The 25,153-nt window shown below is 57.8% G+C and overlaps 2 protein-coding genes across 3 annotated transcripts; one reads left to right on the forward strand and one right to left on the reverse strand.

Annotated features, from left to right (window-relative positions):
- Positions 1-2,096: 2,096 nt before the first annotated feature.
- ALX3 (ALX homeobox 3) lies at positions 2,097-7,838 on the forward strand (the record flags this gene model as incomplete). Its single annotated transcript, XM_084220742.1, has 4 exons — positions 2,097-2,361; positions 5,466-5,761; positions 6,821-6,883; positions 7,533-7,838. 4 exons carry the CDS (start codon positions 2,097-2,099, stop codon positions 7,836-7,838), a joined length of 930 nt encoding a protein of 309 aa, XP_084076868.1.
- A 2,727-nt stretch (positions 7,839-10,565) lies between these two features.
- Positions 10,566-24,954, reverse strand: STRIP1 (striatin interacting protein 1). Of its 2 annotated transcripts, none has more exons than XM_084220556.1 (21): positions 24,830-24,954; positions 22,615-22,684; positions 22,273-22,347; positions 21,576-21,710; positions 19,827-19,947; positions 19,467-19,535; positions 18,985-19,091; positions 18,501-18,628; positions 17,430-17,612; positions 17,129-17,346; positions 16,794-16,859; positions 16,540-16,603; positions 15,949-16,020; positions 15,558-15,632; positions 15,300-15,397; positions 14,662-14,788; positions 14,468-14,568; positions 14,180-14,246; positions 13,371-13,475; positions 13,020-13,224; positions 10,566-11,232 (listed from the first exon to the last, which is right to left on the reverse strand). In XM_084220556.1, the coding sequence occupies exons 1-21, from the start codon at positions 24,878-24,880 to the stop codon at positions 10,985-10,987; spliced, it is 2,385 nt and encodes a 794-aa protein (XP_084076682.1). In that variant the 5' UTR covers positions 24,881-24,954; the 3' UTR covers positions 10,566-10,984. The 2 variants fall into 2 exon arrangements, with proteins under 2 accessions (XP_084076682.1, XP_084076681.1); XM_084220555.1 differs by lacking the exon at positions 24,830-24,954 and adding an exon at positions 24,664-24,807.
- Between the last annotated feature and the right edge of the window lie 199 nt (positions 24,955-25,153).

Here is a 25,153-nt window from a genome sequence, read left to right on the forward strand (position 1 = left end):
CTGCCCACTGGAAGAGCCAAATTCCTCGGCAGCTCCAGGAACCAACACAAACACCCCAAAATCTCACAAATCTCGTGCTGCCTTCAGCTGCAAACACCCCAAATCCCACCTGCCCAAGACCCCTCTGCTTGCCCAGAAGGGTCCCAGCAATCTCTGGAGCCTGGAGAAGCAGGACACCCTAAACCAGCCTGTCCTGGAGCAGCACACGTGGATGGACTCATCCCTCTGCCATTAAATTCCTTTAAATGCCAGCAGTAAAACTGGGAGAGCAACCTTAAAAACTAATAAGCCTTTCCAGGAGTTATGTTTAATAATATTTAATGACCTGTTGTGAGCCAGAGGCCTCCCAGTCCCTATTTAGCCATAATTTACAGCACCCTGTGAGCTGTGGACAGTGGAACAGGGAAAATCCTGGCAGCTCCAGATGCTGCAAAGGGAAAGCGTCAGGGAAGGCTTGGGATGCCCAGAGAGCATTGTGGGCATTAAAAGGGTGCCCACCCTGCAAGCAGGGAGCCAGATCCTCTTTTAAAGCAGCCCAAGGGGGTTAAACTGATTTATTCCTGCAGCTCCTCGAAAGGCCACTACGTTAATTTCTAAAAACTTGGAATTTTATCCAGCAGTGGCAAATGAAAAAATGTTGTTTGGATAGTGGTTTGAATCGGGTTAAAATCATGTTTAAAGAGGGGGCATTGCATGCTCAGACCCCTGTGTGCAGAGCCAGCCTCTGACAGGATTCTGAAGGAATAATTTTGAGCCCAGGATCACAAGGCAGCATTTCTCACAAATGCTGTTTCCCTGAGCAGGGCTGGAAAAATGCAGCTGTGATTTACACCACAAACAACACATCAACCCCAACCCCTGCCAAGACACAGAGGTGACATTTACATCAGAAACTCTTTGAAATGAGATTTGCTTGTGATTCCAGATTTTCACTGTGCCCAGGTAACAAAGTCCTGCCCCAGCACCAGCAATGAGAGCATTAATGTTATTTATGGTCAGGGTTATCCCCTTGTTCTGCTATCTAACATCACACATCTGGCTCCTCTCCACCTCTTTTTGCTGCTCACATGCAGCTCATCCCCTCCCCACAACCCCCACACCTGCAGGTTATTTTTTCATACACCTGGAGCAAGGAGTGGTGCCCAAGAATGAACTCAAAGTGTTGAAAAACAGCAAATGGAGGGGTAAAACTTCCCCCCTCAGATTTCCACTTCATTCTCCAGGCCCTTTATTTAGTTCCTTCTCCAAGTCTTTGAATTCCAGATCTTTCCCCTCATTTTGCACACAAACACCCCCAGAGCTGTGTCCTCCCCCAGCCAAGCCAAACCTCCAGCCCTGGTGAGCAGAGGGGCAAAATGCAGGGAAAGGGGGGGATAAAGTCCAAGCTCTGACCCACCCCAGTGCCTGATGCCAAAGCCAGAGCCCAGCTGGGATGAGGGGATGCAAACCCTGGCTGTGGAAGCACCAGCAGGGACACAGGGGGAGCAGGCAGGATCCCCTCGGTGCTGGGAGCCACCAGGCAGAGCAGGGCCTGCTCCAGGGACACTGTGGGATCCTGGCTCCCCTGTCCCAGGGCCACCATCACCCCTGAACCGAGCTGAGCCAGGCCTCAGCCCTGGCTTTGGGCAGGGGAAGGCTGCAAAGGGACTCTGCAGAGCTTGCGAGGGGGAAAATAAACCCAGGGAGCGGCAGGAAAATGGAAGTTTCTCCCCTGCCTGGTACTTCTTGCTGCTATCAGCAGCGAGGGATGAAGTTTGGAATCAGAGCAGAGCCCTGGGTGTTTGGTGTAGCTGGGAGACCCTGGGAGAGCAGGGAGGGGGGGCACGGCTGCCCCCGCAGCCCCTGCCCTGGGGGGATGCGACCCACGCGGGACAGCGTCCCCGGCGGGGCAGGATTTGGGATTAGAGGGTTAACCGAGCGCCTGGGAGGACGCACGTGACTGGCTGGGGGGTTGGGGGGGGTGTGCGGGCTGGGGGGGCTGCGGGCCGATCCCTCCCTCCCCATCACCCCCCCACCCCCACCCCCGTCCCCCTCCTCCCGGTCCCCCGCACAAAATCCGCTCCCGCGGACCGTCCCCGTCCCCTCCAACCTGCGCCATGGAGACACCGGGCTGCCCGGCCTTCCCCCCGCCTCGCCGGCCCGGGGGTCCCCCGGGGCTCCCCCGGCCTCCCACCGCCTTCGCCCTCGGTGCACCGGGGCCCCACCGGCGGCCGCCGCCGCTCAGCCCCCGCCCCGGCCGCTGCCCGCCGCTCCGGGCACAGCCGCGGTACCCGGGGGTGCCCAGCCCGGGCCCCCCCGCCGTGGCCGTGCATGGGAAGCCCCTGTACCCGGCCGGGGCTGCAGGTACCGGGGGAGCGGCGGGTGGATGGGGGGCCGGGGCCGCCGACCCCGCCCGGCCCCTTCTGCTTCTCTTCCCCCCTCTCGGGTTCCACCGGGAGCCCCAGCCCGGACCCCTCAAGGGCGTCATTGCGCTGACACGCTCTCCAGGGCTTCTCCGAGGCGGCGATGTCGCGATATGGCCCCGTCGGGGACAAGCAGGGCGTCCCCCGACGGGAGCCGGAGCCGGGAAGGGGCCGGTGCTGCCGAGTGTCGGCGGCTGGGGCTGTGTCGCGACAGAGACCGGGGTCTCCGGGTCGGTTCCCTTCTCCAGAAACAAGGGGGGAAGGGGGAGAAAAGGCGGCGGGAGAGACCCGGTCCGGGGTGCGGACCGGCGGGTCCCGTTCCCGGGGATGGAGAACGGCCGCGCTCCCCGGAGGAGGCTGCAAAGCCGCGTCCGGTCCCGGAGCCCACCGGGCAGGACCGGCGGCAGCAGCCGCGGTTCGGCCGCACGGACGGGCCCGGGGCTCCGGGACCTCGGGGAGGCCGGGCTGCGGGGCTGGCAGCGCTCCCGGTGCCCGGTCCGGTGCCCCCGGTCCGGTTCCCTCGGTGCCTCGCTCCGGGGCAGTAACGCTCTCGTTCCCCGGTTCCCCGGCTCTCCCCGGTACCCGGAGCTCCAGAGCCCCCGGCTCCCCTCGGCACGGGTGTCCCGGGGCTCCGTGGTCGTCTCCGGGCTCGGACAGCACCGAGCTCGTTCCGGGGCTTCTCCTTTGCGCTCTCCCAGCCGGGCCCGTCGGGGGCTGCTCCGGGCTCCCACTTTCGCTTTAAGATTATTCCTCCACTTTTGCTTTAATAGAAAAAGCAAAAGGCAGAGCCGCGGGGGCGATGGGAACCAGGTGGGACCCGGCAAAGACGCCTCGGGGAACAGGTAGAAAAAAAAACCCCGAGAACTGCCGGGAAAAGCCGTCAGGGAGCACCGGGAGGGGCCCCGCCGCGGCGCTTACCTGCTCCAGCCGCGGCGGGGGGATGCTGCCGACCCACGGGTGTTTCCTCCGGTTCCTGGGAGTCCTTTCCATGCCCCCATCCCTTCACTAATGATCCTTTGGAGTTCCTTCCCCTCCCCATTATCCCAGGAATTGTACAGCTGTTTCCCAGCTGCCGCCTTCCCCAGCGCCGCCAAATCTTTCCGGGGGTGTCACTTTAGGAAAGAGTGGGAGAAAAATATCTGTGTCTTCCCTTTGTCCCCCGGTGCCGCTGTGTTTATTTAGCTACGTGCTGTATCCCGTTCCTTCCTGCCTTTTCCTTCTTTCTGGCTATTTATTTATTTGGCTCCAACGCCAAAACCTGTGGGTCACTTGGAAATGCGCCGCGTTGCCTTTGAAAAAAGAGGGGGAAAAACCCCCAGACTCGATGCTTTATGCAGCAGGATTTTAGTTTGGTCAATTTTCCCTTAATTTTGGTTATATTTGGGGCTGCTCTTTGCTGAGATTTGGTTTTAAATCATTAAAACCCTCCGGGCCAGCGGCTGAGCCCTTTGGAGGCCAGAGCAGGGAGGAAATGGCAATTCAGCCTCATTCCTTTGCCTTATCCATGACCAGACAGGTCGGTACTGAGAGGGACCAGGAGCAATCGCCCCCCCAAACCTCCCCCAAATTACAATTCCTCATTAATTCAAAGCAGCTGGATCGGGGCTTGGCGGCTCCATAGCCCCCAAATTGCCTTAATTAGAAAACAACCAAAAATCCAAACTGAAAGGCTGGGAAAGGCCGTGGTGGGGCTGCTCTGGGGAGCCCTGGGTGGCTCTGCAGTGATGGGGACCCCATTTCCCTGCTCTCTTTGGATGTGGTGGGGAGGAGGATCCATCCCAAAGGAGGTCGAGGGCCCGATCCTGCCCCTCCGAGGTCCCCACCTGCAGGAACCCCAAATCTGCAGCTGGTGATTGGGGTGGGATCAGGGCAAACCCAGCATTTTTAGGTTGTCCTCTCTCCAGGTGACATCTCTGTGTCCCCTCAGCAGATGGGGGACCCCAAGGCCCCCATCCCCATCTGCTAATTCCCCGTTCCCTTCTCCTTTCCCTGGCTCAGCCCATCGGGGTCCCAACAGCACCCGGAATCTTTTGGAGCTGCCAAGCTCTGGGTGTGCCCATGTGGGGACAAAGGACCCTCCTGGGGGTACTGAGGTGGCCCCCAGAACACATGGCAGGGATTTTCCTCCTTGATCCCATTCCATCATCCACCCCAGCAATGCAGCAGCACCGAAGGGAAGGGGGGACCCCCCCAGATTTCTTGCTCTGGTCCCAGAGGAGGGTGAGCAAAGGGAGTTTTCTTCAGCAGAAAAAGCAGGATGGTGTTTTTCACTCCTTTCCAAGAGTTTTCCTGGGAGCTGCAGCTGCAGGGAAGGGCAGGCTCAGGGGCACAGAGCTCCTCCTGGACTATCTGGGGCACAGGGGGCTGGATATGGCCCCGGGCAGGGTGGGTTTGGGGTCACTGCCTGGCCCTGGCACCCTGCCATGGGCTCTGAGGCCGGCAGAGACAGCAGCCTGTGCAGGAGGGGAGTGCCAGCAGAGGGATGAGGAGAGTGCAGCAAAACTGCCTGCAAAAAAACCCCTGTGCCCACCTCCTCTGCCCCATCCCCAGGCAGTCACAGCACCCACTGCTCCAGGCAGGCTTTGCCCACCCTCCAGAGGCTTTTCCTGCCCACAGCTCCTGCAGCGAGCGTGGATTGTGCCCTCCTCAGGGACGGGTTTTTGCCCTCCTCAGGGACGGGTTTTTGCCCTCCTCAGGGACGGGTTTTTGCCCTCCTCAGGGACGGGTTTTTGCCCTCCTCAGGGACGGGTTTTTGCCCTTCTCAGGGACGGATTTTTGCCCTTCTCAGGGACGGATTTTTGCCCTTCTCAGGGACGGATTTTGCCCTTCTCAGGGATGGATTTTGCCCTTCTCAGGGATGGATTTGCCCTGCTGTGTGTCCATGCTGAGCCCTTTCTCCTGGGGCAGCACTGTGACATCCCCCAGGATGGGATGGGATGGGACGGGATGGGATGGGACGGGATGGGATGGGATGCGAGGCGATGCCAGGGCTGTGGCACGGACAGTTCTGGGCTTCCTTGGCACTGTTAACACCCCCCTGGTTCTGTGCCTCTCCCTCCCCAGGTGAGAAGGGCTGCAAAGGCGGGTTCCAGGCGATTCCCACAGCCTGCAGGGTCCCCCCAAAAGCCCCGGAGGATTTGGGGTGCCCGCTGGCAGCACCCCTGGGCAGCCTCCGGGACTACGGGATCCCCGAGCTCCCCGAGCCCCTGAGCAAGAGCAAGAAGAGGAGGAACAGGACGACCTTCAGCACGTTCCAGCTGGAGGAGCTGGAGAAGGTTTTCCAGAAGACACATTACCCTGATGTGTATGCCCGGGAGCAGCTGGCACTGCGCACGGACCTGACCGAGGCCAGGGTGCAGGTATGGGCACAGAGGGATGGGCACGGGCACCCTGGGGGCTGCCAGGAGAGGGGGTTCTCCTCTCTGCAAGGTGGTGCTGGGATAGAAGCTGATTGCCCATGAAAATGCTAAATCCCAGATGGAAAATCTCAGGCCATGCACGCTCTGCACCCTGTGCTGTGCTGTGGGTGCTGGCTGTCTCTGAACCCTCTGCGCTCCCCCGCTGGACCCAAAGGGTGGAAAGAGCCAAAATTTGGGAGGTCAGTGTCAACCACCCCCCCTCAGAATGCCCTCATCGTGATGCATCCATCATTGCCAGCCACCCTGTCCAGCTCAGCTCCTCCAGTGCCAGCTCGGGAGGGGAGCCCCGGGAGCTCCGTGTGGCTGCGGTGGCACATCCTGGGACCAGGGACCTGGGGCGGGGTGAGACCGAGCCTCCCTCCCCAGCTCCGGTGTCCCCATGCGGTCTGAGGCTCCAAGAGGGCAGAGGCAGCTGGAGGGAGCTCCCAGCAGGGAGGAAATGAAGGTGCAGAGTAAGGAAGTGAGCAGGGAGCACCCGCTGGGAGCTGCCATCCCCAGGAGCAGGAATGGGGACCAGGCACAGGCAGGGGAAGTGTCCCCAGGAGCCCAGCAGAGCCTCCGAGCCCAGATTTGGGGTTGGCTGGGACGAATCCGCCCGTAGCCATGGGAGCCTCAAGCCAAGTATCCCGGCAGGGCATCCTCCTCTCTGGGAGGTGCTGCTGGAGTTGTCCCCACCCCAGCACGGAGGGGACACGTAGATGGGACACCAGCACCCAAAAAGCCTCATTCTGCAGCAAAATCTGGGATCAACAAGTCCCAGAAGCAGCAGGGAGATGAAAGGGGAGCAGGACGGATCATTTTTGATGCGGGACAAGCTATTCCCGGTGTTGGTAAAGGCCAAAGAGCTCCAGAGCAGCTTCCTCTGCTCGGCCCCGGCTCTCCGGAGCGCTGGGGCGCCGTGCCCGGCCCCTTGTGCCGCGGGGAGGAGCGCGAACCTCGGCAGGAGCTGCAGTGGGCAGGGGAAGGGTCCCCGCACCTCAGCCCCCTCCTCCATCCCAGGTTTGGTTCCAGAACCGCCGGGCCAAGTGGCGGAAACGGGAACGGTACGGGAAAATCCAGGAGGTGAGAGATGGCTCGGGAGCTGCTCCAGCCCTTGTGCCCCACTCCCAGGAGCTCTCACCGCACCTGGGGGTGCCCCACATCACCCATTCCTGCCCCACATCACCCATTCCTGCCCCCCCATCACCCATTCCTGCCCCCCCTCGCCCATTTCTGCCCCTTCTGCCCCACGGTTTTCCCCACCCTTGGGATGGAAAAGAGGGAGGATTTTGTCACACGCATTTTGTCACACGCTGCTTTCTGTCCCATTCCATCGCCCTCTGGGGCAGATTTTGGGGTCCTCCTCCTGAAGACCCCCCTTTAGCTCTCTCCCATCCATCTGTGCTTCCTGTCCCCCTTTTCTGCAAAGCTGCCTTTCCCCCTCAGTATCGAAAAGCATAAAAATCATTTCAAACTCAGCTTCACGCACATCCCTGAAGCCAAACTCTCCCCGGGGGGAGTAATTCGACCAGGATTCAACCCCGCCAAGGGCAGAAAACAGAGCAAAGGCATCGCTCCCTTTGCACCCTGGGGGCGGGGGGGATCCAACAGGGGTGGGAAAGGAGGAATCCTGAAGGGGGGCACTGGGATCTAAGGCAGAATGGGGGAAAACTGAGCGCGGTGTGATGTCCCCACCTTCATTTTGGGCTTCTTGTTGTTGTTGTTATTTCAGCTGCAGAACAACCTGTGGCCGAGCCCTGGGAGCCCCCCGGGACTGCTGCCCCCCGAGACTATCCCCTCCCCCTGCATGTCCCCGTACCCCCCCGCTCCCAGCAATGGCTTCGTGGGCATCCCCGCGTCCCCGGGCCCCCACCCTGCCATCAACAGCCTCTACTCCCTGCACGGGCTGCCCCCGCCGGGGCTGGCCCCCCACCCCTTCGAGCCGCCCGCCCAACACGAGTACAAGGCGCCCGCCCTGATGCCGCTGAGGATGAAGAGCAAAGAGGGCGCCGGGAGCCTCCTGAATTGGGCCACATGATCCCCGAGGGGATGGACACGGATCCCTGGTCCCCCCGGAGTGTATCCCCCACCCCAGGGAGGGGGGACAGGCTGCTGGGGTCACCTTCACCCCCTCTCTGCACCCCCCGAGCTTCCCCGAGCATCCAGCGCTGCCCCCACCCCGCTGAGAGGGGCCGGGGGGGCTGCGGGGAGGAAAAAGAGGCGCCCCCAAACCCAGGCTGCCCCGGCAGGGCTGGCACTGGCAGCTCGGAAATGGCTCCCCCAGTTTCCTGAGCCCTCCCAGCACGGTCAGGACTGGGTTTGATGGAGATTCCCGGTGCTTTCCCCACCCCCGGGTGTGCCCCCACCCCACCGGGCACTGCCAGCCCTGCGTGGGGCAGAGCAGGGCACTGTGGGGCACCAGGGCAGCAGTTTGGGGGCAATTCTCCCCTCCCCAGCTGAAGTTTGGCCGCTCACCCCCTGCCCAGCACAACCAGCAACGGCAGAAACTGGGCTCTTCCAGTCCCATACTGGGAAGACTGGACTGGGACAGCTGCTGGTACTGGGGGTTACTGGGGGCAGGGCCAAGGAGCCCCAAAATCCCCCCAGAGCATCACAGCTCGTTCTGCTCCCTCTTGGAGGGGAAATAAGGCCCTGGCACAATAAAGCATCCTAAATAAAGGCTGTTCCTTGGGGGGGTCACCCTGTTCCCCCTCAGGAAGGAGTTTTAATCCCAGCAGTGGCATTAAATTCCCAGTGGGAACCTCCCAGGAGCTCCAGCTGGGCTGTTGGGGCACAAATGGGCAATTTGGGTGGTGGGGGGGGGTTCTGCATTTTGCAGGGTTCTGAATATTACTGGTGGTACCTGCAAGGCCAGTATTGAGGGGGCACTTCATCTATTCTGGGGGTCCCTAGAGGGGTTCCCCAAGCCCCCCCCCAAGTCCTGTCCCCTCCTTCACCCACTGTGACCCCCCCCCCCACTGCAGGAAACACCAAAAAATGAAGCCAGGAACGAGCCTGCTCACCCCCAGGGACACTCTTGGGCCAAACCCCCTCCCTGCAAAACCTGCAATGCCCCCCTGCCCCAGCCCCCCTTCCTGAGGGGGGGACACCCCTGTGGGGCACCTGGATCCCCTCGGGGAGGCACCAAACCTGCTGTTCCAGCCCAGGCTGGAAAACACCAAGGTTTTCAGCCAAGCCCTGGCAGCCTGGGCACAGTGGGTGCCACAGAGGCAGCCCAGGGCTGCCCACCCCCACCCAGGACATCTCACACCCCCTCCCACCGGTGGGCATTTTGTTATTCATTTCTAAACAATAAACCACATTTCTCATAAGTTAATTCTGGCTCCAGCAGCCCTGTAAAGCCAGGGGGGCTGGGGATGGAGACTCCCAACAGGCTCCTCAGGCCTGTTCTGATGCTGGGAATGGGGGTGGGGGGGCAGGATGGTGCTGGAGGCACCCAGGTGGGTGCCAGGGGTGGGGAGAGCCCTGGCAGGACCCTGGGGGCACATCCAGCAGTGCTCTGTGGTTGAGGAGGGCAGTAAGAAAATCCAAAGTGCCCCAGAAATCCCCATTCAAAACCTCTGTCCTAGGGAAGAAAAAATCCATTTGTGTCCCACTGAGAGCTGGGCCTTGCCAGGACCTGATGTTCCCTTGGACCGTGGCAGGAGGGACGAGGTTTGGGCTGCTGAACACCCCAGCCACAATCAGAGTGCTGCAGTCCTTGGGGCTGGAAAAGCCCTCTGGGATCATCCCAGCCCAGCAGCACCACGGTGTTTCCTTCTAAACCACGTTCAGGGATTTGTTGGGGTGCCAAGTGGTGCTGATGGAGCTGAGGGAGCTTTGCTGGGTGGGTTTGCAGCATCCTGAGCAGGTGCAGGGGTGAGGAGCAGGGTGAGCAGGGATTTCTGGAAGAGTTCTGCTCATCATTAAACCAAGCCAGGGCAGCATTTCCTCCTCTGTGCTGCTCCTGGAGGCACATCCAGACCCTGGCTCTGTGCTGCCCACAGGGGCAGGGTGCAGCACTGGGGATCCAGCTGCATCCAGGGCTCAATGGCACCCCTGGCTGAGGGGCTGAGGGGGAAGAGGGCACGGTGGGCACAGCTCCAGGCATGGACTAAGGGCGTGTTACCATCCATGCTGTGCCCACAGAACTTCTCTGATGGCTCATAAGGCTGAGTTTGCTCCTTCCAGGGCTGGGGCTGAGCATCCCCACAGCTGGATTCACTCCTGGAGCTCCGCAGGCTCACAATCCCAGCAGGTGATGGGGTGGAATTGGTGCTGCCCCAGGCTCCCTCTGCCCACAACCATCTCTGCAAAGCCCTGCCTCAAATCAGGGTGAATCCCCCAGGATTTCATCCCCCAGGGCTGCTGCTGCCCCTCTGCCAGGGAAACTGAGGCCAGGCAATGTGCAAGGCTGAGCTCTGGCAGGATTTGGTGTCAGGATCCTCTGCTGGCAGCAGGGACCAAAGAAAATCCCAGTGGTAACAGCACAGTGGTGTCAGAAATCCCAGCACAGAGCTGGGGGAGGGTTCAGTGAATGGGACAGGGAAAGAAGGGACAGCCTGTGAGAACCTGCTCCCCTCAACCAACCAACCTGGGTGCAAGGTAAGATTAAACCTGCTGGTGAGGGGCCATGTACCCCCCGAGGTTTGAGGGATGAGTAGGGACAAGGACATGGGATGAGGAACTCTCATCCCAGCCCAACTCCAGGCAGGGACATGGACAGGGCCCAGCCACGCTCAGGGCAGAGGTATCACCAAATATATATAATATATGTACAGCTCCTGCACCCCTCGTGGGGTGAGGGGAGGCCACCCCAGCCCCTCAAGCCCCCACAGGCCCCCTGACACCCCAGAGGGGCTGGGCAGGACCAGCCTGGTGTCCCACCCAAGGACCCCACTCCCACACTGCCACCTGCTCCCCCCTCCTGGCTGGGGGGCACGAGAAGGGGGGTGCCTCTGAAAGCATCACATGGGGTGGGCAGAGATCCCCCCCCAAACCAGAAAACCCCCAGGGCACCCTCAGCTTTGGGACGAGCCTGGAAGGAGGCAGAGGGGCAGGATGTGGTCTCAGCTCCATCCTCTTCCCAAGCCCACCACGACAGCACAGCCACTCAGAGACCCCCCAAACCTCGCTGCCCTGCCCCACGGGCTCCAAGCAACCCATCCTGCCTCCCCGTGTCCATCACTGCAGCAGCTCCTCCCAGGAGATGGGCCGGGAGAACACCTCCCTCTCCAGCCAGAGGTCGTAGTTGAGCTGGAAGTCCTCGGGCAGCTCCACCCGCTGGCCCAGCACGCTCTGCAGGCAGTTGTCCACGGGCACGAAGTCGGGGTTGCCGTGGGCGCGGTCGTAGCGCCGCGAGTTGAAGCGCTCGATGCTGGCACGCAGGGCACACTCCTCTGCCTGGAAATCCCAGGGACGGGCATCCAGGTCTGGGAACAGGGATGAGAAGGGTCAGAGCAGAGCTGGGCACTCTCAGCCAGCCCAAAGCCCTCGGTGTGCTGCTGCAACCCCGGCCAGACTGAGCCCCATGCAGCTGCTTGCTTGTTCCCCCACCGGCCGGAGCAGGGAACAATCAGGAGGGTAAAAGCTGGAAAACTGGTGGGTTAGGATAAAGACTGCTTAATAAAGAAAGCAAAAGCTGTGCAGCACAAGGAAAGAAAAGCAAGGAATTAATTCCCCACTTTCCAAGAGCAGGCAGGTGTTCAGCACCTTCAGGAGAACAGGGCCCCATCGCAGGGCATGGTGACTTGGATGACAAACACCATCACTCCCAACATTCCCCAATTCCTCCTTTCCCCACCCCCTTTATATCCTGAGCATGATGTCCTAGGGTCTGGAATATCCTTTGGTTCTGTCTCCTCACAATAATCCATACACCCCCACTTGGGAGAGGCTTTGTAGGTTCAACAAAGCACAGAGCCAGGAGCCACCAACAGCTCCACCACCACTTCCAGCATCCCCACCACAGGGAAACAACCAAAATGAAGCCAAGAATGGGGGCTCCCTTTGGCCCCACTTGCCTCAGCACCAGGAAATGCAGGTACACCCCAAAGGACATTCCTGGGCCAAAACAAAACCCCTGAAACTGCAGTGCCACCCTGTCCCACCTCCCACCTTCTGATGGTGGGAGGGAGACACCCCACTGGGGCACCTGGACCCCTTGGGGAAGCACCAAACCTGCTGTTCCAGCCCTGCTTAGGCCAAAAAGGGTTTTCAGCCCAGATCTGGCAGAGCCCTGATCCCTGCAATGTCACCACCCAAAATCCCTCCCACACCCCAGACCTGCAGGACTGTGTCTGGCTCAGCTGGAATTTGTTTTCCCACAGGAGTCCTGCTGGGTTTTGCACTGGGAAGCTTTTGGGAACCCATCAGTATTCTGGCTCTGCTGAGCACAGCACCAGCACTGTCAGGACCCCAACATTCCCACCCCATGAAGTGCATGCAAGTGGGCAAGACCCTGGGAGGAGACACAGGCCAGCTGACCCAAATTAGCCAAGGGAATATTCCAGAGTCTGTGATGTAGATCAGCTATAAAAGCTAAGGAAAGGAGGAGGAATGATGGGGCATTTGTTATTTAAAACATGTGCTTTTCAGAGCAGCAGCTCCACGTGCTGCAGCCTGGCTTCCCCAAAGTGGCTGAACATCACTTGCTGATGGGAAGTAGAGAACAAACCTATTTTTTTTTTTCTGCTCTTGCTGTACTAAACTACCTTATTTCAACCTCCAAGTCATTCCCCAGCTGATTTTCTCTGCCCTGTCCAGCTGGGAAAGGACAGAGCAGCTTGGTGAGCACCTGGTCAAGCTCAACCAGCCAAGGTCCACCAAGGTCAACCCATCACACCTGCCCAAGCTCCAGGCAGTAAAGGGCGAGCTCAGGGCACAGACCCTGGAGCAGGAGGGCTGGGGACACCAGGGATGCCACAGACCCTGGAGCAGGAGGGCTGGGGGTGCCAGGGATGCCACAGACCCTGGAGCAGGAGGGCTGGGGGTGCCAGGGATGCCACAGACCCTGGAGCAGGAGGGCTGGGGGTGCCAGGGATGCCACAGACCCTGGAGCAGGAGGGCTGGGGGTGCCAGGGATAGCACAGATGCTGGAGCAGGAGGGCTGGGGGTGCCAGGGATGCCACAGACCCTGGAGCAGGAGGGCTGGGCATGCCAGGGATGCCACAGACCCTGGAGCAGGAGGGCTGGGGATGCCAGGGATGCCAGGATGTACCGTTGCCGTAGGCCCAGTCGTCGTTGAGGCGGTGCCGCACTTTCTGGTAGATGGCTGACATGGTTTTCATGTTGCTCTTCCTCCACTGCCTGCCCAGGTACTTGGTCTGCACCTTGAGCAGCTTCAGCACGTAGAGCTGCATCATGGCCTGCTTCACCTTCAGAGCCCGCTTCAGGATCGGCGCCGACTTGAACACCACCAGCATCTGCCAGAACATTCCCAGATCCAGCTGGGATGGATCTCCGGGCCAAGCCCTCCTCCATTCCCCTGCTCAAGCCCTGGGTTGTCCCAGGTTATCCCCAGTGCAGGTGCCTGGACAATGCTGAGCTCCAGAACATTCCCAGCCCTCACCATGGTGCGGGAATGCTTCCACTTGGTCAGCTTGTTCAGGATGCGCAGGAGGTTTATGCAGGAGAAGAGGTTCCGCCAGCAGAACTGGTTGTTGTCTCCAGCTTCCTGTGGGGAAGGGGAGGCAGGGTCAGGCAAGGGACTGGAGTGGGGATGGGGAGCGGCTGGGGTGATCTGAGGAGCCACTGGACAAGGGGACAGCACAGCATGTGGGCATGGAATCATCCAATCATGGAATTGTTAAGACTGGGAAAGCCCTCTGAGATCATCAAGTCCAACTGTTCCCCCAGCACTGCCAAGGCCACCAGTAATCCCTGTCCTCAAGTGCCACATCCACACCCACACATTTTTTGAACACTTCCAGGGATGGTGACTCCAACACTGCCCTGGCCAGCCTGTACCAATGCCTCCAATATCCAACCTGGTACAGCTTGAGGCCATTTGCTCTTGTCCTGCCCCTTGTTCCCTGGGACCAGAACCTGAACCTCCAGCTCCACCCTGCCATCAGGGAGTTGTGCAGAGCCAGCAGGTTCCCTGGAGCATCCTTTTCTCCAGGCTGTCCCCCCAGCTCCCTCAGCCACTCCTGGTGTTCCAGCCCCTTCCCCAGCTCTGGTCCCCTCCCTGGACACGCTCCATCCCAGCAGACACCTGCCATCCCCATCCCCTCCCCAGAAGCCCAGCAGCACCAGGGGCTGAGCACAGCAGAGCTGAGGGTGCAGGGGCTGGGTGCTGGAGCCCTGCTGCCCCTCTGCATCCCAAATTCCCCCAGGCAGCACCCCAGGTGCCAGGCCTGCCACAGCAGGAGGACTCACCAGGCTCTCTGCCGTCAGCTCAGGCAGCTCATGCACAACACAGTAGGGGTAGTCCAGCACGGAGATGCTGCAGGAAGGAGAGGGGTGCTCGTGCTGTTCCCCCAGAGCCCCCCTGGCCTGGGGGCAATGCAGCCCCCACCTCCCACACACTGCAGATGGGCTGTGGTGGGAACTTTCCAGCTCTGCCTGAGGCTGAGCCACTGCAAAGGAGGGACTGCAGAGAGGCCAAAGAAACAGGGACCCTTCTCCACATCCCCCAGGAATGCAGGTGGGCAGCCTCCTCCTCACCTGTTCTTGGCAGTGATGTAGGACATGATGTTCTGGTTAAAGAACTTGAGGATGAGCGGGATGCAGTTGGCAAACACCAGGTGCTGGGCCATGTACTCAAACTGGGGAGGAGAAACGTGGGTGAACAGGGACCCACTCGGGATCCTGCCATGCCCAAAGACCCGTGGGCACTGCTGGACCCTGGCCAGCCTCACCTGGTAGATGTGGTTGAGCTTGAAGTGTTTGAGCAGGAGCAGCAGCACAGCAGAGATGGCCTTGACAATGATCTCCTTGTGCCGATTGACATCCACACCCAGCTTCATGCTCTGCAGCACAGTGGTCCTATGGGACAGAGGGACAGTGACAGGAGGAATTCTCCCCTCTCAGGGTGGCACAGGTTGTCCAGGGAAGCTGTGGCTGCCCCATCCCTGCAAGTGTCCAAGCCCTTCTAGTGGAAGGTGTCCCTGCCAATAGCAGGGGGTGGAGCTGGATGAGCTTTAAGGTCCCTTCCCACCCAAAACATTCCATGATTCCTCAAACCCTCCCAGGGTGCACTGCAAGGGACACCACAGAATGCTGAGTATGGGGTGCTCCAGGGACATCTGCACCTGCCCTTCCCAAACCCACTCTGCAGGATCACAGAACCATTCAGGTTGGAAAAGCTCTCTGAGATCACCGAGTCCAACTGCTCCTGCTGCAGGAGGCCACCAGTTCCTGCAGGGTGCAATCCAGGGCAGAGCAGGGTCACGTCCCCCAAGGAGCCCCAGCCCACACCAGGTCACTCCCCCAGCTCCCTCCCATCCCTCCTTCCCTTCCTGCCCCCAGCCAGCTCCTCTGCTCCACAGCCACTCACGGCATCTCCTCGGGCAGGACATCTGCCAGGATGTTGATGGAGTCTGTCTTGGCTTTGGAGGTGGGGGCTGCAGCCAAGAGGATCTTCAGCAGAGCAATCTGGGAAGAAGGGAGAGGTGGAAGGGGAATGGGAGCTGCAGGGGACCAGCAACAGGCCCTTTCCCCACTGCAGGAGGGAGGAACAGGGCAGGGGGTGAACACTTGGGATGCATCACTGGAAAGGGACTGATCCAGGGGATCCCAGTGCTCCCCAGATTACCATGTACTGGGGCAGGCTGGGCAGCAGGCCCTGGTACAGGATCTCTGCAGGGACTTGCTCCACCTCTTCTTCCCCCTGGTGCCAGGAAAGACCAGAAAACCTCATCACAAGAGCTGCCACCAGCACCATGGAGCATGAACCCAAGGGCAGGATACCCTCAACCCCTGCCCCAACCCCCTCTGCCCCAGAGAAACCCCTCCCCAGCAAAACAAACCCCTCAGCCCTGCCAAAAAACCTGGCAGGATCAAATGCCCCCAGCTCCCAGCCCAGAATCCCCATCCCATCCCATCCCATCCCATCCCATCCCATCCCATCCCATCCCATCCCATCCCATCCCATCCCATCCCATCCCATCCCATCCCATCCCATCCCATCCCATCCCCACACTCACTCCTGAGAGTGGGGAGCGCAGGTACTCCTCTTCCATGTGCACCTGCACCTCAGCAATGGACGTGTACTTGTGCTGCAGGGGGACAGGGTGGGGTCACCACAGTCCCCCAGCCCCAGTCTGCTCCCACCACCCTGTTCCATCCTTCCCAGATCCCTGTCCCAGGGGTGACCTGTGCAGATGTGCAGGGTGGGAGCTGCTGGGCTCAGGTCTGGGACAAGGCCAGTAGGAAAGGGATGAAGACATGGAGGGATAAAATTCTCTAAGGAAGGGATGGAATCCCCTAAGAAAGGGATGGAACCCCCTAAGAAAGGGATGAAAGACCCTAAGAAAGGGATGGAACCCCCTAAGAAAGCGATGGAGCTCCTTAAGGAAGAGATGGAGCCCCCTAAGGAAGGGATGAGGCCCCCTAAAGAAGGGGGTCAGACAACCTGTGAGTCTAGGATGAGATGAAAGCTTAAGGCTGCTCTTCCATCACTAGGTGGAAGAAGGGGAAAATGGTCAGGGAAATCCAGCCTGAGCTGTGATGGGAGCAGGGAGATGGGCAAGGGGCAGCCATACAGCAGCAGGGGCTGGAGGAATTTCTCGACTCACCAGCTTGAGGGTGCGGATGCTCTCATGGATGGGCCTGGGCAAGCCCACCACGGTGTTGGTGTCACTGGAGGAGGGAAAGAGCCAGGCTGGGAGCAGGGCTGAGCACCCAGGGGTGGGGCAGAGACCACCCTGGGATGAAGCTACAGACCAGCCAGCCAAGGCCTTCCCTGCTGCCACATAGAGACCAAAGCGGCCCCACAGGTCTCTCCCACAGGTCCCCAGTAATGGCAGCACGGGGCTGGCTCTGCACCCACCTGCCCAGCGTGTAGCCGATGAATTTGCTGCGGCTGGACTCCAGGAACATCTCAATGTCCTTCTCCCTGCAGCAAAGGGAGAAGGGAAGAGTCACACCTTCCAGAGCACCTGGAAGATGCCCAGCCAGGCACAGGGAAAGGCACAGCCCAGGCACAGGGAAAAGCCTTGTGGTCAGGTAAAGGTTACCCAGCCAACCCCACAAGAAAACAGCCATCAAAGTGACCCCCCCATCCCAAACACCTTCCCTACATCCCTGCTGAGATTCCCAACATCCAACAGCCTCCGTTTCCCTGATCCTGCTCCAGTTCTCCCAGCAGGGAGACCCCGGACTCACCGGACCTTGGGGGCCCAGGGCAGCCCTTTAGGGCAGGTGATACGGTCGCTGGGGGGGTGCTGGGTAGGGGGGGGCATCACTTCATCCCGTTCCAGGGGGAAGGTCTCTCCCTCCAGGCTGTTGTCATCATCATTTTCCTCTTCTTCCTCACGGGAATCGTCAGCTTTGTACGGATCCCGTTCATTGAAGGCATCGAGGTTATCCTGTTTTATGAGGGCCTGGAGAGGGGAGAGCAGGAAGGGAATGTCCCAAAAACAAGCCCAGAGCCTGGCAGTGCCCTCCTTAATGTCCCTGTCCCCACCTTGTGCTCCCTCCGGCCGCGCTTCTGCTGCTGCTCGATGAGGTCGGAGGCGGAGGCGGGCGGGGAGGCCGCCCGCATGTTGCGGATCACCTGGATGCTGTCCTCGGGCAGGGGGGGCAGGCCCAGCATCTCCCTCTTCTCTGCCTTCATGCTCTGCAGCTCCTCAAACCCTCCCAGGGTGCACTGCAAGGGACACCACAGCACACTGAGCATGGCACAGGGGGGCTCCAGGGGCATCTACACCTGCCCCTTCCAAATCCACTTTGTAGGATCACAGAATTGTTCAGGCTGGAAAAGCCCTCTGAGATCATCGAGTCTAACTGCTCCCACAGCACTTCCAAGGCCACCAGTAATCCATGCCACCAGGTGCCATATCTGTGTGTCCTTTAAATCCACCTGGGGATGGTGACCCCAGCATTGTCCTGGGCAGCCTGTGCAAAGCCTGACCACTCTTTCCATGAAAAAAACTTCCCAATATCCAACCTAAACCGCCCCTGGCACAGCTTGATGTCATTTTCTCTGCCCTGTCCCTGTTCCTTGGGACCAGAGCCTGACCCCCACCTGGCTGTCCCCTCCTGTCAGGGAGCTGTGCAGAGCCTAAAGGTCCTTCCTGAGCCTCCTTTTCTCTAGGCTGAGCCCCCCAGCTCCCTCAGCCACTCCAGACCCTTCCCCAGTGACGTTCCCCTCCCTGGACACACTCCAGCCCCTCAAAGTCTCTCTTGTCCTGAGGAGCCCAAATCCTTCCCCAGTTTCAAAGAGGAGCTGCCTGTCCTGTGCTCCTCTTGTCACTGAGAGAGGCAGGAGGGACAGGAGGATGTCCAGGCCTCCACAACTGTTCAGAGTTTTCCTTTCCCCAGCCAGGGACCTTGCTTTGGGTCTATCCTTAGTATCCAACTCCAGACACCGATATCCAATGCTTCCCTGTGGAGGAAAACCTGGGATTGGGTTTAAAGGAAAACTGAACACCAGAACAAGAGGATGGAGAATGACAGCCAGCTAACTCCAAGAGCAGAATTACCTCCTCTGCCAAGTATCAAACCACACATCCCACATCCCACAGCCTCTCCTTACCAGCACAGTCTTCCAGAGCAGAAGCAGCACCTTCTTCATGGGGAAGTGTGGAGCATGGCCACTGCAGAATTTGGTCACCATCCCAAAGAGCATGACAGAGAAGGGCTCATTGTTGTACAGGGGGGCTCCTGGAACCACACAACACCATCACCCAGGAACTCCTCATCCCTGCAGCCTCCTCCCCATTAGCTCCAAGATCCTCACCTCACCCCAGACAGCTCCCCTCCCAAGGCCTTGTAAACTCTGTAATTTCTTACCCCTATGTTTAAGAGGAAACAACAGCTCAAATATTCCATTTTTTTTCCTAGGGAGAGAGCACCCAGCAGCACAAAAGGCTGGATGGCTTCCTCTGCTCACCTCCTCTGCCCCACAAGCTGAGCAGAAACCAACCCAGTGCTGCCAGTCACTATTACCCAACTCCTAGAGCCAAATGCCATGTCACTGTCTTCAGCCTGGCAGCTCTACCCTGGCTCCTGGTCCTCACCCAGCTCTGCTCGGAAGGTTTGCCTCATGCTCTTCCACTCAGGCTTGTCCCCCTCGGCCTCCTGGCGCACAGTCTCCACGATCAGGTACATGATGTTCAGCAGCACCCTGCAAAAACCAGGGCAGCTGAATCCCTGCCAGGGATAAATTATGGAACCACTGCCAGCACCCAAGGCTCAGGGAGAAGCTGGAGCAACCCAGACCACATCCACAATTCATGTACCTGCTCCAAACCAGCACACAGGCACTGGGGGGAAAAGTCTCTACAAGTCCAAACAGGAAAAAAATCTGCTTTCCCAAATTTTACTGCTTCCATATCCACCATCTGTCCCATTCCTGCTGTGCAGTCTGAGCACAACAGACACCTGTGGAAACTCTCAGAGCTGGGACAGCTCTGGGACCCCTTCCAGTGCCTGCCTCAGCCTCACAAAGCCTCCAGAAAACCCCAGACTCTCTCCTGGCCCTCCCATTCCCAGTCCATACCTGAGGTCGGTGCTGTCAGCCAGGGAAATGGCCGGTTTCCTCACGGCACTGGAACAGGCTGCACTGTTGCTGTGGAGGGAGAACAGCTCAGACAGAATTTGGGGGAATTCAGACTCTGTCACAGGCACTCCACGTGCCAGCTCCAAACCCTGTGACAGACACTGCTGCCATGAACTCCCTGTTCCCAGCACAGCCAGATGAGGACGAGCAGAGCTGCCTGTTTGCTGCCAGGCACATTGATTCATCGGGAATTTCAGGAGAAATCAGGTATAATCCTACATGACACATCCACCCAGGGCAAAGGGAGTCACTCTGGTGAATTCCAGAGCCACTCCTGAAGTGTTTCCCCACAGTACTCACTCAATCTCCATGTTGAGCAGCTCCACCAAGGCGTTGAAGGTTCCCACTTCCAGCAGGAGGAAGATGTTGTACCTCATCCAAGCCTGGACCTCGGCCTCGGAGCTGCACTCGCCGAAGGTGCCTGCAAGGAGACGCTGCTGATGCCAGCCCCACGGGCCCTCCCCCAGCATATATAGATATAAACATATAGATATAACACACCCTTCACACTGAGGGAAAAACTGGCATGCAGAGCATGGAGCTGCCCTCTCTGGGTGACACAATCCAGGTCTGCAGAACTGGGGTCACACGGGGAAACCAGACACATTTTGGGCCAAACTGCTCTAAGCTATCTGATCCCATGAGATTCAGCTGGGTTCCAGACATCCCAGGTGGAGTGGAATCCACAAGGAATGAAAATTCTTCTAAATACTATATATTAAAATAATTAGTAATTATTGTATCATATTGATACTATATATTACATAATTATATATTACATACAATACATATAACATATTGTGTATAATGTATAACATATGAGTAACATAAACAACATATAATATTATATATTAATACATACAGCATTTAATATATAATGTACAAATATATTAAATACACAATGCACTCTATGTAAGACATATAATGTATGTAATATATAATATACAATATACAGTATATATATGCACATAATATTAGATATATTATGTATACATAATATTCGGTATATCTATACATAATATTATGTATAGATATAATTAAATATTTTTACATATATATTATATATATGAGATTATATTGTACTCTCACATATAGCATATACATTAAAATGTTACGTATAGTATTCATAATAATATATTTTAATGTATATATTATATATGACATTATATTCTGCTATGTCTCATATGTATAGTACATACATAATATTACATACAGTGTACATATTATAATTATATATATTTATGTATATATTATAGATATGAAATTATATTGTACTATGTCTCATATATATAGTATATACATATAAATATAGTATGTATACTATACGTAACAGTACCATGTAATCTACAATACATATTCTAATACAATATACATTATACTACATATAATACAAATCTCTATATTACCTATTGTATGATCTACAATTGTATTATTGTATATATTGTATTACAGTGTATATCTATAATTGTATTAGATAGTATATATATACAATATAATTGCATATATATTGTACATAATACTATTGTATAATATATATACTATATATATTATATAAAATGTATTAAACATTTATAAGATACATAAAGATTTCTATATAAAGATATATATATATTGTATCATATATTTTAAAGACACCTTATATCTTTCATATATATAATATATTTCTTATATACATCTTTTATATATATCTTATATATATCTCATATATATCTTATCTCTATATCTGATATATATTATACATAACTTATATATATTAGAGATATCTTATATCGATATCCTATATATCTTATATATATCTTATATTGATATACTATATACATCTTATATATGTCTTATATCTTATATATATAAACTTATGAACATAAAGGAGTTCTCTATCAAATATTTAAATATACACTATATACAGAACAGTGAACATATGCAATATAACACACACAACTGTCTATCCAACTGCACAACTCTACTGTACAATACATACAGTATCTATAGTACAACATGACCCGTGTCATGGAGCTGGCAGGGGCCCCGGGGCAGGGAGGGCAGTGTCACCTTGTGCCACGTAGAGGATGGCGCGTGCCACGCGCAGGCGCCGCTCGCGCGCGGTCACCTCCAGCCCGTCCAGCAGGCGCATGGCGTGCGTGCGGTGCTGCGTCCGCTCCAGCTCCGGCCACTTCTTGTCCCGCACTGCAAACCAGGGCAGGGCTCTGGGCACAGCCTCGGCTGGGCACGGCAGAGCCAGGGAGCGCTGGGGGAAGGGCTCCCGGGGTGGGTGAGGGCTCAGGGATGGCTCCTGCCATCCAGCAGGGGATTAGAGCAGGGGTGGCAGCGTGGAATGGCCCGAGCTGCACGGGACCCTGAGCTGCATGGAATGTCCCGAGCTGCACAAGGATCAGAGAGGGTAACTCCTGGCACTGCACAGGACACCCCAAAATCTCACTGAGAGAGCTGTCCAAACACTCCTGGAGCTCTGGCAGCCTCGGGGCTGTGCCCATTCCCTGGGGAGCCTGGGCAGTGCCAGCACCCTCTGGGGAAGAACCTTTCCTGATCTCCAGCCTGACCCTGCCCTGGCACAGCCCCAGCCATTCCCCTGGGTCCTGTCCCTGTCACAGGGAGCAGAGATCAAAGCTGCCCCTCAGACGTAGCTGCAAACCCCAGTGAGCTCTTACATCAGGCTCCTTTTCTCCAGGAAGATAAATCCCTGTCCCTCCCCAGGGGAGAGGAATACAGAAAAAGATCCAGCTCTTACTGTGGATCCTGAAGTCCTCCTCGAAGCATTTTCGGTTGAGCAGGAACTCTGGCCCCTCTGTGTAGCTGTACAGCTCTGCCAAAAGAGGAGAAGCTCCAAAAACCTGCAGCAAACTGCAACTCAGCCCTGGGAACTGCAGTTTTAGCAAAATACCAAAATGTAATAAAACCCCACCCAGTGTAAGGCCAAAAATATGAACTACACATATCCTGTCCCTTTTAACATCAATACAGCATTTAAATATAATAATAAAGCAATACTGGAATTGGCAGAGTTCCTTTAACTCTACCAGAAGAGGAAATTATGGTTGATTAATTGATCCATCACAGAAGAATCCCTTACCTGACAGCTCTGCTGTCCATTTATCTGTGTCTGCATATTCAAACTCTAGGTCTGGTGACTCTGAATAGCCCTGAAAACACAGGGGGAAAATCAGTTCCATTACAGCATATTTCAGGAAAACCAAAACCCCTGAAAACACTCACAATTCACCTCATCCTCCTGCAAATCCAGGGCTGGTCTTCCTGGTTTAGGGACCAAAAACATTCCTGCAGCAGCACAAACGTTACCGAGGCAACTCCAGCCCACCTCCTGCGTCTGCACAGGCTGTGCTGCATCCACTGCAGCACCCCAAAAGCACGGGGGGAGCCCCCAAAGCACAACAAACACGGCAGGAGGCAGGGAAAGGGCTCTCTGAGATCAGGGAGCTCTCAGAGCTCACTCATTTCACACAAAACTGGGAAAATTTGGGCTATCCCCCTGTGTCATACCAGCAAATGGGATTAGTGAGGATGAAACAACTCCAAAATGCTTTGGAGAAGCTGCAAAAACAGCCAGGAAAAACTTTAGAGCACAAAATATCATCAGCTCCCTTTACAGAAGTCAAGAACATCGACCCACAGCATTTCAGGGCACCCAGCCCTGAGTGGGGCAGGGGCACAGCAAGACTCTCACAAATTTCAGGATCCTGAGCACAGGGCAAACCCACACCAGAACTCTCCTGAATTATGAGGCTCCCACTCCTGAGCGCAGGGAGGATCCAGAACAGAATCCTCACCCACCCCTGAGTGAGGGGCACACCCACACATGAACCATCTCAAATTCTGGGGCACCCACTCCTGAAAGAGGGGCAGACCCTGAGCAGAATTCTCCTGAATTATGGGACTCCCACTCCTGAGTGAGGGGCAGATCCACACCAGAACTCTCCCAAATTTTGCGGCACTCACTTCTGAGCGAGGAGCAGACCCAGAGCAGAATTTTGGGACGCACGTACTCCTGAGCACAGGGCAGACACACACCAGAACTCTCTCGGGACACCCAGCCCTGAGAGAGGGGCAAAGCCACAGCAGAACCATCCCAAATTTTGGGGCACACCCAGAACCAAGCCCACACAAATTCCGGGGCACCCACCCCTGAATGAATCCACAAGCAGAGCTCCCCTAAATGTGGGGGCTCCCACTCCTGACAGAGGGGCAGACCCACATCAGAACAATCCCGAATTCCAGGAGTTTGAGAGAGGGGTAGCTCCAACCACCTCAGGTTCTCCAAGATTCCCCGTCACATCCCTCCCCTGGCATTCCAAGGGCTTTTCTGAGGAAGCCGTGGGAGAGAACGGCTCTGGGGTCATCCCAGGAATGAAAGGCTTTGGAAAAGCCCCAGGACACCTCAGCTGCACAGAACCCTCCGACCCCAAGGCTCAGGGTAACCCCAGCAGCGCGGGGTGGCCCTGGGGGGGGTGGTCACCTCTTGCTGGATCCACCCCTGGTCCGAGCACGGCTGCGGGACCCGGCACCCCACCCCAGGCTGGTACCGAGCGGCAACACCGAGAAAACCCCCGGATGGGCTGGGAGACCCCCGGGCCAGCCCTGTCACTCCCGTTTGGGACCGGCCGACCGAGGCACCCTCGCGGCCCAGCCCGGTCACAGCGGCCCGGACCTGGGGAAGGGATGGATGGATGGATGGATGAAGGGGAAATCGGCACCGACCGAGACCGGGCAGGCTCCGGGCAGCCCCAGGCCAGAGCAGGCCGGGCAGGGAGAGGCCTCTCGGCTCCACAGCCCAGGGCCACTGCGCTGGGAACCGGTACCGAGGCAGCGGCCGGTCGAGGACCGGCCCCGGGACCCGTACTGGAGCACCGGAGCCAGCGGCCGAGCCGGTCCTCGGCTGGTGCCGGGGAAGGCGGTGCCCAAGCAGGGCTGGAAGGGCCGGACAGCGGCACCCCCGGGCACCGGCACTACGGGCACTGGCCCCCACAGGGATCCACGAGCACTGGCACCGACCGGACACCGGCACCGCCCCCGGGCACCGGCACCCCTGGGCAGGCCCTGGACGAGGCCCGGCGCGGCCCGCCCCGCCCGGGAAGGCCGCCCCACTCCCGGCGGCGGCGCTGACCTCGGAGTCCTTGCGCGGCGGCCGGGCCAAGTCACGGCCCCTCCCGGGCGCGGCCGCCCCACCGCGGCCCTTGTTGTTCCCTGGGACCGGGACAGGGCCCGGCCCGGGGCCGCCACTCGGCTCCATGTCGGCCGCTCCGCCGCGCCGAGCTCTCGCGAGGACTCACCCCCTCCTCTCGCGGGAGCGGCAGGGAGAGCCGGGGCAGAGCCGCCGCCATGTTGGGAGTGGCACCAGGGGGAGCGCCGGTGTCTCCGGTGGGTGCGATGCACCTCCGCCCGCCGGCGCCGCCGCTCCGCCGTGGCGGCCGCGTCACGGCCGGCACTGCCCGCCCCCGGCGGCCACGGACGGCGCGACACACGGCCGGGCGGCGGGCTCCGCCCCCGCGCGGCCATCATGGGTGCGGCGCGGCCCCGGGCGCGGCCATGCTGGGTGTGGCACTTCCGCCTCGCCCCGGGGCGGGGCCGGGCGCTGGAGGCCGCCATGGTGGGAG

The sequence above is a fragment of the Fringilla coelebs genome (genome assembly GCF_963513975.1).
Source record: "Fringilla coelebs genome assembly, chromosome: 23".
Classification (NCBI taxonomy): domain Eukaryota; kingdom Metazoa; phylum Chordata; class Aves; order Passeriformes; family Fringillidae; genus Fringilla; species Fringilla coelebs.

Excerpts from the sequence above, each read along its gene's own strand:
- STRIP1 (XM_084220555.1), bottom strand. The coding sequence starts at position 24,789 with ATGGAGCCGAGTGGCGGCCCCGGGCCGGGCCCTGTCCCGGTCCCAGGG. Across the intron at positions 19,536-19,826 it reads CTGCTCAACATGGAGATTGA|CAACAGTGCAGCCTGTTCCA; the intron begins GTGAGTACTGTG and ends CTCCCTCCACAG. Across the intron at positions 13,225-13,370 it reads GGAAGCATTCCCGCACCATG|ATGCTGGTGGTGTTCAAGTC; the intron begins GTGAGGGCTGGG and ends ATGTTCTGGCAG.